The 12,837-nt window shown below is 55.7% G+C and overlaps 1 protein-coding gene across 1 annotated transcript; it reads left to right on the top strand.

Annotated features, from left to right (window-relative positions):
- The first annotated feature begins 86 nt into the window (after positions 1–86).
- ATG9B (autophagy related 9B) lies at positions 87–12,540 on the top strand. Its single transcript, XM_077997752.1, has 17 exons — positions 87–212; positions 385–468; positions 1,063–1,149; positions 3,254–3,880; positions 4,030–4,073; positions 4,252–4,316; positions 4,554–4,715; positions 6,447–6,588; positions 8,407–9,161; positions 9,329–9,482; positions 9,689–9,868; positions 10,441–10,677; positions 10,891–11,024; positions 11,181–11,277; positions 11,469–11,592; positions 11,677–11,818; positions 11,985–12,540. The coding sequence occupies exons 4-16, from the start codon at positions 3,334–3,336 to the stop codon at positions 11,802–11,804; spliced, it is 2,769 nt and encodes a 922-aa protein (XP_077853878.1). The 5' UTR covers positions 87–212; positions 385–468; positions 1,063–1,149; positions 3,254–3,333; the 3' UTR covers positions 11,805–11,818; positions 11,985–12,540.
- Positions 12,541–12,837: the final 297 nt, after the last annotated feature.

Below are 12,837 nucleotides of genomic sequence, written 5' to 3'. Positions count from 1 at the left end.
TCAATCTCGTTTCAAGCTGTGACTGGAGGGTACGTTGTCAACCCCCTCTTTTCGGAACTGTGATTGGAGAGATTCGCCTACCCGCCCGACCCCCTGCTCTGGGCGGAGCCGAGTAGGAAGTGGGCCTGCCTTTTGCTCGGTGCGCCAGTGGGCTCCGAGTGACGTCTAAAGGGTGTGCGCCGTCCAGCCCTCCACGCTATGGAGTATCCATGGTAACGCGTCAGCCGCCGACCTCGGGCCATTTTCCCAAGGCTCGAGGATCTCTAGATGTCCAGTCATCTCGAGGGCGTGTAGAACGGGCTTTGGGGGAGGAATGAACAAAAATCGACTGGGAGTTTTTTCAAAACACGTACATATACCCTGCCACCCACCCCGCTCTCCTAGGCGCGTCAGAACTGCTGGGACATCTGTCACGTCCCCGGTGATTCTGACACTCTTGTCCTACGCCTCAGCTATTGAGAACTACTGGTATGGAGGTCTTGTAACTTATCAAGGGGCGGCCTCAGATCTCTCTGCCTCGCAGATGCCTTCCTCACCCGGGTCAGAATGACTTGCCTCAGGCTCTTACCAGAGTTTGCACCACTCATTTCTTCTCTGTAATTATTTGTTTGCGTATCTGTCTCCCCACTGGGCTGCCGCTTCTTGTTGGGTACTGGCTCTGTTTTATTTATCTGTCCTCTTCCCTTCCAAATGCTTGGCCAGGAAAAGTGCCCTTTATAATAAATCGACTTGAATTGGGGGTGGTGGTAGGGGGCTGTCAATGAGAATGAATTCAGGGTGAAACTAGGTAGGACAGTCTCCCAGGATTAGTTTGGGGTTGAGCTGGGGAGCTCCAGGTGTATAGGGAGGGGTCCTATTGTGACTATGGTGGAATAGCCATTATACTGAGTGACACTGGGTGAGTGAGGTGGGGGAGCGACTAGACAACACCCCACATAACCCACCTTGACAGATGTCTCAGAAAGATTATGGGAATTTCCTGGCCCCTCTGCAATATGGGATTCCATTTTGCTACCTCTAGAAGGACAGGGTCTTGTTTTCATAGCTCTGCCTTGTGCTCAGGTATAAAGGCATGCGAGACCTGAGCTACTACTACAATACCCCACACAGAAGGAGAAAAGCAGGCACATCTGGACTCAAGTTTTGTGGGTAAGTCCATGATTGCCTCCAGTGAACAATCTGAGAAGCACGGTGTCCGTCTCTCCATTTCAGGGGTACTGGTCCCAACATCAGCCCTTGGGCCTAAGCCCTAGAGATCTTGACACCTGGTGGCTGAGTCAGCATCACAGTAATGGGCTTTAGAAGGAAACCTGATGATTCAGGGCCTCAAGAATGGCGTTGGGCAAGCCACCAGACCAGCTGCCTGGGTCTCCTCCTCCTTGTTAAGGTGACAACAAGGAACTCAGTTCAGCTCCTCCCTGGTACCCAAATTATCCTTCCAAGTCCCAGACTCAACAGCTGTCCTCCCTTCTGATTCAGCCCTGATGCTTTTCAGGGGGTCACAGAAGTTGGATCCAGACTTGAGATAATGTCACAGTTCAAAATTAAAAGGATGGAAACAGAATGGAACTTTCAGAGAACCCCAATTTTCTACTCTAAGCTCTCCAAACCAACTCTCAAATCCAAGACAGCTGCCTTTCCTTTCTTCACCTCCTTTTCTTAGTTTTCCCCAACTTGACTGCAAAGGCAGGCTCCCCTCTTCCCTTCCTTAGCCCCTCAGACCAATAAAACATGCAGCCTTTTCTTATTCTTTTTTTTTTTTTTTTTTTTTTTGAGACGGAGTCTCGCTCTGTCGCCCAGGCTAGAGTGCAGTGGCCGGATCTCAGCTCACTGCAAGCTCTGCCTCCCGGGTTTATGCCATTCTCCTGCTTCAGCCTCCCGAGTAGCTGGGACTACAGGCGCCCACCACCTCGCCCGGCTAATTTTTTGTATTTTTTTAGTAGAGACGGGGTTTCACCGTGTTAGCCAGGATGGTCTTGATCTCCTGACCTCGTGATCTGCCCGTCTCGGCCTCCCAAAGTGCTGGGATTACAGGCTTGAGCCACCGCGCCCGGCCTTCTTATTCTTCAAAAAAAAAAAAAAAAAAATTATTTTTGACCAGGCACAGTGGCTTATGCCTGTAATACCAGCACTTTGGGAGGCCAAGGTGGGTGTATCACGAGGTCAGGAGTTCAAGGCCAGCCTGGCCAAAATGGTGAAACCCCATCTCTACTAAAAATACAAAAAATCAGCTGTGCGTGGTGGCGCACACCTGTAGTCCCCGCTACTCAGGAGGCTGAGGCAGAAGAATCACTTGAACCTGGGAGGCGGAGGTTGCAGTGAGCCGAGATTGTGCCACTGTACTCCAGCCTGGGTGACAGAGTGAGACTGTGTCTCAAAAAGAAAAAAATTATTTTGTTTTTTAGTTTTTGTACAGATGGTGGCTCCCTAAGTTGCTCAGGCTGGTCTCAAACTCCTGGCCTCAAGTGATCCTCTCGCCTGGGCCTCCCAAAGTGCTAGGATTACAGGTGTAAGCCAACATGCCTGGCCCCTTTACTTCTTTTCTATTTTAGTCACAAAACATTTCCCTGCTGATCACTGTAGTGTGTGTGTGGAGGGAAGTGGGGGAGGTACACTCTTAAGAAACAAAATAGTTAACATCTTGGCCCTAAGATTTGTTGTAGAGATGGAGTCTTCTCATTCTGTTCCCCAGGCTGGTCTCGAGCTCCTGGCCTCAAACAATCCTCTTTCCTCGGCTTCCCAAAGTGCTGAGATTGATTACAAGTGTGAGGCACTGCGCCCAGCTACAATCTTTTAATAGGATATTTTTTGGGGGGGAGTGGGGGGGCAGGCTCTTTCCCAGGTGGGAGTGCAGTGGCTAGATTTAGCTCACTGTAACCCATACTGTTCCAGTGTAACCTGCACCAAGCCATCCTCCCACTTCAGTCTCCTGAGTAGCTGGGAACACAAGCACATACCACCACACCTGGTTCTAACACGACTTTGCTTTTTGCTTTTGTCATTTTGGCTGCTGCTGTTTTTATCTTTCATTCATTCAAGATCGGAAGATGGAGATAATAGGAATCTTCTCATCTCAATGTGCTCTTTAGCCCCTCACTCTTAAACTGATGCCCCTCTCAGGTCCTGAGGGATTTGGCCTCAGGTTGCCCTGGAAGGGGTGTGAGTGATGAGACAGGTGACTGAGAGCTGGGACGCCTGAGGCCTGCCTAGGCTGAGTCACCTAGTATTGTTGTTGTCATTGTTCCTGTTGAAGTCCCAGCTCAGCGTCACAGACCTTTGTGGAAGCAGCAACAGCTCCCATCCTTCCAACCTTTCTGGAGAAGCTGTGGCCTGATGGTGAGCCAAATAGGCTGGGGGGGGAGAAGAGGGCGGCTGGGGCGGTGGGGAGACCTGGGGCCTGGATCAGTGCCCCTGCTCCCCATGCCACTGCCACCTCCTCCTCCTCCTCCATGCCGGGGACCTGGGGGAGGGAGGATCTCCATCTTCTCTCTGTCCCCTGCCCCTCATACAAGAAGCTCCCCCTCCTCATTTTCCCCTCCCACCCCAAGGCCCCCTTGCTCAGTGCTACAGGGGACAGGGGCTCAGCCTTGCCACAGTGCTCTCCCCACCCCAGCCACCCCCCCAACACAGGCTCAACCTGCAATGACACCTGCCTCTGCATCTGCCTCCTGGGGATCCCACTCTACCCCACCCCTGGCCTCGGCAACTCCCCCTCCCTCACACCAGTGCCCCCAGGACTGTCCTGGGCTGCGGGTAGGCCCTTTGATCCCTGAACAGGATTATGAGCGGCTGGAGGACTGTGACCCTGAGGGGTCCCAAGACTCACCCATCCACGGGGAGGAGCAGCAACCCCTGCTTCATGTCCCTGAAGGGCTCTGCGGTATGTGTGTGGGTGGGGGTGGGGGTGGGAGCAGGTTAGTGGTGCCTGGGAGCTCCAGTACTTATCGCAGGCTGGGCCTCTGGCAGTGGGTTGAGAACATGGAGAATTGATCACATACCAGGGGCTGACACTCTCCCCTCTGTGCCCAGGCTCCTGGCATCACATCCAGAACCTGGACAGCTTCTTCACCAAGATATCCTTTGTGCTAGGCCTGCAGAGGTGGCATGGGAAGGTCCCCTTGGAGCTGGCACTCTTCTTGGCAGGGAGACTCCATGAGGGTGTCGTGGGTGGGCGATGTGTTGGGGCTGAGGGGAGGCGTCCTCAGGAGAGGCCCCCCCGTGCCCCAGGCTTGTTCCTTGACATGCGTCCACATCTACAGCTACCACCAGCGGAATGGCTTTGCCTGCATCCTGCTGGAGGATGTCTTCCAGTTGGGGTAAGACGCTTAGCCCGGGCCCGGAACTTGGTCCCCTGGGCCCATGGGTTCCTCGTGTCATTTTGCTTCCTTAATTGTACCAGTTGCTTCCATCCCACACTTTCCCAAGCAGCCCAGGGGCTCAGCAGGGGCAGGGTGGGGGAGGATAACCATGGGCTGCTCTGGGGGCCGGGGCAGGAGCCCACCTGGCTGTCCCTGATCACTGCAGCATCCTGGCATCCCCCTTCCTTCTGGCAGACAATTCATTTTCATTGTCACCTTCACAACCTTCCTCCTTCGATGTGTGGATTACAATGTTCTCTTTGCCAACCCACCAAGTAACCGTACAAGACCTGGGCCATTCCACAGCAAAGTGACCTTGTCAGATGCCATCCTACCCTCAGCCCAGTGTGCTGAGAGGTGAGTGAGAACCTGGTGGGACCCTGGGGTGAAGCATGGGAAGTGGATAGAGGAGTAGACAGGAGCCCCACTTTGTCCGGTGATCTAGATCAGCAGTTCTCAAAGCTTTTGGTCTTAGGACCAAAAATACACTTAATACACTTTAAGTTGTACTTAAGTGTATTAAGTTGTACTTAAGTTGTATTAAGTTGTACTTAAGGTGTATTATGTGTATCTTTTTTTTTTTTTTAGACAGAGTTTCACTCTTGTTGCTCAGGCTGGAGTGCAATGGTGAGGTCTAGGCTCACTGCAACCTCCATCTCCTGGGTTCAAGCGATTCTCCTGCCTCAGCCTCCCCAGTAACTGGGATAACAGGTGTGCACCACCACGTGTATTTTCTAAAGTAGAGACAGGATTTCACCATGTTGGCCAGGCTGGTCTGGAACTCCTGGCTTCGGGTGATCCACCCACTTTGGCCTCCCGAAGTGCTGGGATTGCAGGCGTGAGCCGCTGTGCCCGGCCTATTAAGTGTATCTTAATTAAAGTGTATTAAGTATATCTTAATACAGTTAAAATTGGTTGAGAACCCTAAAGAGCTTTTGTTTATGGGAGTCGTATCTATCTACAATTTACCTTATAAAAAATTAAAATTAGGCCAGGCACAGTGGTTTACACCTGTAATCCCAGCACTTTGGGAGGCTGAGGCAGGAGGATTGCTTGAAGCCAGGAGTTTGAGACCAGCCTGAGCAACAAAGTGAGACACCATCTCTATAAAAAATAAAAATTAGCTGGGCTTGGTGGTGCGTACCTGCAGTCCGAGCTAAGCCTAGTCAGGAGGCTAAGACAGTGACTGTCTGATCACTGCAGCATCCTTACACCCTCCTCCTCCCAGCAGACGATTCATTTTCATTGTTGCCTTCCCAACCTTCCTCCTTGAATGCATGGATTGCAATGTTCTCTTTGCCAACCAACCAAATAACTGTACCAGACCTGGGCAGTTATTTGGCAGGGAGATAGGAGCTATGATTCTACTGCTGCACTACAGCCTGGGTAACAGACAGAGACCTTGTTTCAATAAAAAGGAGAAAAAGAAGGAAATCATAGCTGAGAACAACTTTAAAATGTAAGAGTGCGGCCAGGCGCGGTGGCTCATGCCTGTAATCCCAGCACTTTGGGAGGCCGAGGCGGGCAGATCACAAGGTCAGGAGATAGAGACCATCCTGGCCAACATGGTAAAACCCTGTCTCTACTAAAATATACAAAGATTAGCCAGGCGTGGTGGCGGTCATCTGTAGTCCCAGCTACCCTGGAGGCTGAGACAGGAGAATCACTTGAATCCGGGAGGCGGAGGTTGCAGTGAGCTGAGATTGTGCCACTGCACTCCAGCCTGGGCGACAGAGCAAGACTCCATCTCAAAAAAAAAAAAAAAAAAAAAAGTGCACGAGCACACATTTCATCAGTTGTCAGTGCGATGTGACATGTTCACGTGTCTTGTAGCCTCTGGAAAACTCCACTGCATACTCAGAGAACAAGAATGAAAACATCAGAAAGCATTAGTATTATTTGGAAGAAGTTTGACACACTTGTGAGGGCCACTTCAGCTCCCTGCCCCCGCCCCAGGCCCTACTTTGAGAGCTGCTGGTCTAGCTGGATCCCCCTCCTCGTGACAGTTTTTCCTCGCTCCCGAAGTCTGGTCTGCCTGTTTCTCAGGTGCCCACCTTTCTCCCTCACTGCCCACCCAACCCCATACAGGATCCGCTCCAGCCCGCTGCTCGTCCTCCTCCTGGTCCTGGCTGCGGGCTTCTGGCTGGTCCAACTGCTTCGCTCAGTCTGCAACCTCTTCAGCTACTGGGACATCCAGGTGTTTTACAGGGAGGCCCTGCACATCCCCCCGGTGAGCTGGGTGGCTGTGTCTGTGCGGAGGGTGCCATGAGAGGGTGGACAGAGGAGAGGGGAAGAAGTGGGACTGTACAGATAGAAGGGCCAACTGGAAAGAGGGCAGAAAGAATGACGCCTTATTGACACCTGCTCTAAGCCCAGAATAATGTCAGGAGGGGGCTACCACCACTTAGAGAGCACGGCCCTTACCCTAAGGGAGTTTAGTTTATTTAGATGGCTCATATAAGATGACATATAGTTACATGTTTGTGCTAAAAACATTGCTTAGAGAAAGGACGGTCATGTGACTTTTCAGAGCTAGAGACATTTGGGTTGGGCTTGGAAGGGCAGGACAGGAGGGGAGGGGAGCACAGTCCAAGCCCCAGTGCAGGAAGGTGGGGAAAAGCCATGAGCTTTTGGAGGCTGCAGCAGGGAGATGGACCCCGCCAGCCTAAAACAGAGCCGTCAAAGCCATCCCCCCACCATTGCAGGAAACCACTGCATTGGCCTGTCACTGTCCTCTGCTTATGCTCTGCCCTTTGTTTCCTCGCTATCTTGAGTTTGCTCCTCCCTCCTCTGTATCTAAGTTCTTTCTTTGAGGCACAGCTCGAAGGTAGCCTTCTGCAGCTTGCTTCCCTTGCTCCCCTGGGAGGTCCGGAGCCCTCTGCATAGCCTTTATATGCAGCAAGGGGAGAGGTCTTAGAAGGCCCCTGAGCCGGGGGGAGGGAGGAGGCCAGGGAAGTAGAGGTGGTGAGAGCGGAAGCTGGACCTCAGATCGGCTCTGGCAGGAGACTGCTCACCCGTCTCGTTCTCTTCTTCCCTTCTTTCCCCTTCTCCCCTGTTCCTTCCAGGGGAAGGGAAGGGAAGGGAAGACACTGGGATGGACTGGAGAGGCCAGCCTGGGGGACTTGACTAACCTGGACTGGGAAAGCTGAGTGAAACTGGGCTGAAGTGAGGTTTGCAGCCTCCAAATGAGATCTGACAGTGCCCCACTGCCAGACATGGACATAGCCCAGGTCCTGGGAAGGCTTCTGGTGACAGAGCTGAAAATGGCGCGGAGTTAGGTGGGACTGGGAGTATAAAGCATGCCCAGGCAGAAGGTGGGGAGGATTCTGTTCCAGAGTTGGTGGGTGCACCGGAAACGGGAAGGAGAGGTTCTCCCATGAACTGCTGGACTTTCTGGTTTTTTGTTTTTTTGTTTTGTTTCTTTTGAGACAAGGTCTGGGTCTGTCACCCAGGCTGGAGTGCAGTGCTGCCATATCAGCTCACTGCAGCCTCTGATCCCCAGTAGCTGGGACCACAGGTGCACACCACCACACCCTGCTTTTTTGGGTATTTTTAGTAGAGACAGTGTCTCACCATGTTGCCCAGGCTGGTCTCGAGCTCCTAAGCTCAGGCGATCTGCCTGCCTCAAGTTCCTAAAGTGCTGGGATTACAGGTGTGAGCACCGCCCCCGGCCAGCCATTCTGTTTTGTGTGTACAACTGGCGGGGCCTTAGGCCCTTTAAGGAGCTGAGAAGCTAGGTCCAACACCCGGAGGCGTCGCCAGGGAAGACATGACTACTGGCCACATGAATGGCAGGGATGATGAGGAACAGGGCAGTTTAGAAGAGGATGAAGGAAGTAGGGTGTGCCCTTTTTAGTGACAGGGTTAAGGGAGGGCAGAAAGGGAAAGGTGGGAGAGGGGGACGATGAGGCATGTAGCTTGGCCCTGGCGAGTTTGTGCTCACAAACTCAGTTTGCGGGTTTTCAGGCCACACACTTAGGGGTGTGGAGCTTGAGCATCACTGTGTAGAGGAATGGGGGTCGCTGGCTCTCATCAGTGCCTGTTTCAGGAGGAGCTGAGCTCGGTTCCCTGGGCAGAGGTGCAGTCCCGCCTCTTGGCGCTGCAGCAGAGCGGGGGCCTGTGCGTGCAGCCGCGGCCCCTGACGGAGCTGGACGTCCACCACCGCATACTGCGCTACACCAACTACCAGGTGGCGCTGGCCAACAAGGGCCTGCTGCCGGCCCGCTGCCCGCTACCCTGGGGAGGCAGTGCCGCTTTCCTCAGCCGCGGCCTGGCGCTCAATGTCGACCTGCTGCTCTTCCGCGGTCCCTTCTCGCTCTTCCGCGGGGGCTGGGAGTTGCCGCACGCCTACAAGCGCAGCGACCAGCGGGGCGCCCTGGCAGCGCGCTGGGGGCGCACAGTGCTGCTGCTGGCCGCCCTGAACCTGGCGTTGAGTCCACTGGTGCTGGCCTGGCAGGTGCTACACGCCTTCTATAGCCACGTGGAGCTGCTGCGGCGCGAGCCCGGCGCGCTTGGGGCGCGCGGCTGGTCCCGCCTGGCGCGCTTGCAGCTGCGCCACTTCAACGAGCTGCCGCACGAGCTGCGCGCGCGCCTGGCGCGCGCCTACCGCCCCGCCGCAGCCTTCCTGCGCACCGCTGCGCCCCCCGCGCCCCTGCGCGCGCTGCTGGCCCGCCAGATCGTTTTCTTCGCGGGTGCACTCTTCGCCGCGCTGCTTGTGCTCACCGTCTACGACGAGGACGTGCTGGCCGTGGAGCACGTGCTCACCGCCATGACCGCTCTCGGGGTCACCGCCACCGTGGCCAGGTGCGACGGCAGATGCCCGGGGAGGTGGTGTGTGTGGGTTTCTCTGATTTGGGGCCATGGGAGGTTCCCCCGCTTACCTCTCCCACCACTGGGGCCCTCCAGCCCTGCATCCCACTGCGCGTCCTCCTAACCGCAAGCCCCTTCCCCGCACGGATCCCGCCTTTCAGGTCTTTCATTCCGGAAGAGCAGTGCCAGGGTCGTGCGCCGCAGCTTCTACTGCAGACCGCCCTGGCCCACATGCACTACCTCCCGGAGGAGCCTGGCCCCGGTGGCAGGGACCGCGCGTACCGGCAGATGGCGCAGCTGCTGCAGTACCGAGCGGTGAGGGTGGGCGCGACGGCTGAGGAGGAAGTTGTGGGGTCTGTCTGCGCAGAGGGCATTGGACAAACGGGCTACCCCAGAAGTCTAGGGAGTGACTGGGTGGGGAGGCTTCTTGCCCTGGCGAGGGTCGCTGAGGGCTGCTTGGTCCTGATAACGTGCGTGGGCCCCTCAGCGACCCCTGCTCAGCCTCACCGCTGCTTCCCCAGGTCTCCCTCCTAGAGGAGCTCCTGTCCCCGCTCCTCACCCCGCTATTTCTGCTTTTCTGGTTCCGCCCTCGTGCCCTGGAGATTATCGACTTTTTTCATCACTTCACTGTGGATGTGGCTGGGGTTGGGGACATCTGTTCCTTTGCCCTTATGGATGTGAAGCGCCACGGCCACCCTCAGGTCAGAGCTGTTCCCTGGCCCTGGGGGGTTGGGCTGGGTGGGCGTTTGCTTGCCTCTCGGAGCAGACCTGGGTTCCAGCCCTGGCGCCATTGCTTGCTACCTGTGCCGTTGAGCAAGTCACTTCCCTTCCCTGTGCCCTTGTGCCCTCATCTGTCAGATGGCGACAATGGCAATGTGCCCTCCAGAGCACAGCCAAGGCCAGGCTTGTGATGACACAGATAATGTCTGTATAGCCCATAATGGAGTTGCTGGCACATAGTAACGTCAGTAAATGAGAGCAAAGACCACCCGGGGACGAGGAATGGGCTTGGCCCATGGGTGGGGCTGAGTAAGGACTGGTGCCTGGACCAAGGCTGTCAGGATCACCCTGGGCAAAGCACTGAGGCTCAGCCCTATCCCCGAGCTGGGTCTAGACCCAGGTTCTGCTCCGCTGTTGTATTTTTGGGTGAGGGTGAACAAGTCCCCATTGTGGTCTGTTTCCTTCACATGGAAGATGGGGCAGTGTTTCCTGTCTCACCTGGCCCCATAAGGCTCAGTGTTCTTAGCACCTGAAAGACTGTCCTTGCTCCCAGTGGCTCTCGGCGGGACAGACTGAGGCCTCGCTGTCTCAGCGTGCGGAGGATGGCAAGACTGAGCTTTCTTTGATGCGGTTCTCCCTGGCGCATCCGCTCTGGCGCCCCCCAGGGCACAGCTCTAAGTTTCTTGGGCACCTCTGGGGCCGAGTACAACAAGATGCAGCTGCCTGGGGTGCCACCTCGGCTCGCAGCCCCCCCACCCCGGGGGTGCTCAGCAATTGCACCTCACCCCTGGTGAGTGAAAGCCTGGCCTCCCCTTCTGCCCTCACCTCCACAACTCCTCTCCAAACCCTTCCCCTCTAGCCTCACCTTAGGTAGTAACCTGCCTCACTGGCCCCCACCCCCAGCCTGCTCTCCTGCCTTCTTTAGGCCTCCCCTTCCTCCCCACTCCCTTTCTGTCCTCTCTTCTGACTCCCTCTTTGGCTTTCCCTCTCCTCTCACACCTAGCCTGAGGCCTTCCTGGCCAACCTCTTCATGCACCCTCTCCTGCCTCCGAGGGATCTGAGCCCGACAGCCCCCTGTCCAGCTGCAGCCACAGCCAGCCTCCTTGCCTCCATTTCCCGCATTGCCCAGGACCCCAGGTAAAGAGTGGAGACTGAGTTGCAGGGGTGTGGGGGCTGGGCTGATCCTCTAGGAGCGGGGAGCTGGGGCACTGTTGGGGGAATTCAGAAGGGGAGCCCTCTGGGGTGTGGCGGGAGGAGGTAATGTCTTTTGACCTGCTTCATGCTGTGTTCCAGCTCTGTGTCCCCAGGAGGCACTGGGGGCCAGAAGCTGGCCCAGCTCCCAGAACTTGCTTCTGCCGAGATGAGTCTCCATGCCATCTACCTGCACCAGGTGAGTAGAGCAGTGCCTGGAGAAATGTGGGGAGAAGGCTGGTGAATAACATGGAGACTGAGGCGGGGTAGAGTCTACGGAAGGGTCTAGCAGAGTCGCAGGAGGAGGCTGAAAAGCCCTCTGCTTCTAGTCCAGGCGCTTGGCCCTGCCCTCCTTGGGGGCGGCCCTCATTCCTTCTCCTGTCCATGCAGCTTCACCAGCAGCAGCAGCAGGAGCCGTGGGGCGAGGCTGCAGCCTCCGTCCTGTCCAGGCCCTACTCCAGCCCCTCACAGCCACCCTCGCCTGATGAGGAGAAGCCATCCTGGTCAAGTGATGGTGAGGAGGGTGGGGCCTGCAGGGGACAGAGCCTGATGGACACTGGGCATCAAGGAACGCCCAGTTGATGGCCTTTGTCACCAGGCTCCAGTCCGGCCTCCAGCCCCAGACAACAGTGGGGAACCCAGAGGGCCCGGAATCTGTTCCCTGGAGGGTTTCAGGTGACAACAGACACCCAGAAGGAGCCTGACGAGGCCTCTTGCACTGACTGAGACGACTCCTCAGGGTCAGTATTGCCCTGTGAGGGGAGGGAGAAATGACTGCATAGGTAGTTGGTTTGGAGTCAGACTTGAAGCAGTGGGAGCAATGGTGGGAATTTGGGGTGATGTGGTGTGGTCATCTCTGGAACTTAGACCCCTGCACTGCTTGCCAAGAGCCATCTCCTCCCACAGGTACCCTGGCTTCCGCAGCCACAGGAGATTGGAGGGTGGAGTGGAAGAACACAAGGAGCCATTGCTAGAGGCCCCATAGATGACAGGCCCAGGTGCTTTAGTTGGGCAGCACCTGGGAGTCAGTGAGGAACTCGCCCTGAGAAGAGAGAAAAGGTAGGAGAGGAGATGCTGATGGCATCTGGAAACAAGTCTTAGAGATGGTCCCCACCTGGAAGGGATAAGGGGAGACACCCCCAACTGCAGTGTGTCCTGGAGCAGTTGCCTGGGAAGAAGTCCTCGAGTTTCCTCAAGGTGGGGGACAGAGGTCAAGGATGAGGCCAAGCTACATGGAAGGGTGGCAGTGAGGCAGGTGGGCTTTAAGGCTGTGGATTCGTCACACTGGCGGCTGCCGGCACACTTTCAGTTCCCTGGGGCTTGCAGGGGATGGGGACTTGTGAGTGGAAAGACGAGAGGGCTGATGTTTTTGGACTTCAGCATGGGTGTGATGTCTGAGGAAGTGGGTGTGGCTCCCCATCCTGTATGAAATAAGCAGTAAAGCTTGCTCACGGCTGTTGCACATCTCTGTGACTCTTGTTTCTGGCAGCCCTCACTCCTGGCAGCTGAGTGCTGCACCTGCCTTCTCGATCACCAGCCTGAGAACTGCACGGGGGAGCAGCCCAGACTGGCTGGAAACTATGTTTTTAGAGAGCAGGGTCAAGTGGCATGTAGGACTCTCTGTCAAAAAAACGACCCCTTTCCCCGCCACATACCCACAATTGCACAGGTGAAAACAGAAATCTTGTCATTTGATAATTGTAATCCACACCGGGCGCAGTGGTTCACGCCTGTAATCCCAGCACTTTGGGAGGCTGAG

Source organism: Macaca mulatta, chromosome 3 (assembly GCF_049350105.2).
Source record: "Macaca mulatta isolate MMU2019108-1 chromosome 3, T2T-MMU8v2.0, whole genome shotgun sequence".
Lineage (NCBI taxonomy): Eukaryota > Metazoa > Chordata > Mammalia > Primates > Cercopithecidae > Macaca > Macaca mulatta.
Note: the sequence above shows the minus strand (reverse complement) of the source record. Positions and strands in the feature narration are given on the sequence as shown.

Excerpts from the sequence above, each read along its gene's own strand:
- ATG9B (XM_077997752.1), top strand. The coding sequence starts at position 3,334 with ATGGTGAGCCAAATAGGCTGGGGGGGGAGAAGAGGGCGGCTGGGGCGG. Across the intron at positions 3,881-4,029 it reads TGTCCCTGAAGGGCTCTGCG|GCTCCTGGCATCACATCCAG; the intron begins GTATGTGTGTGG and ends CTCTGTGCCCAG. Across the intron at positions 4,317-4,553 it reads GAGGATGTCTTCCAGTTGGG|ACAATTCATTTTCATTGTCA; the intron begins GTAAGACGCTTA and ends TCCTTCTGGCAG.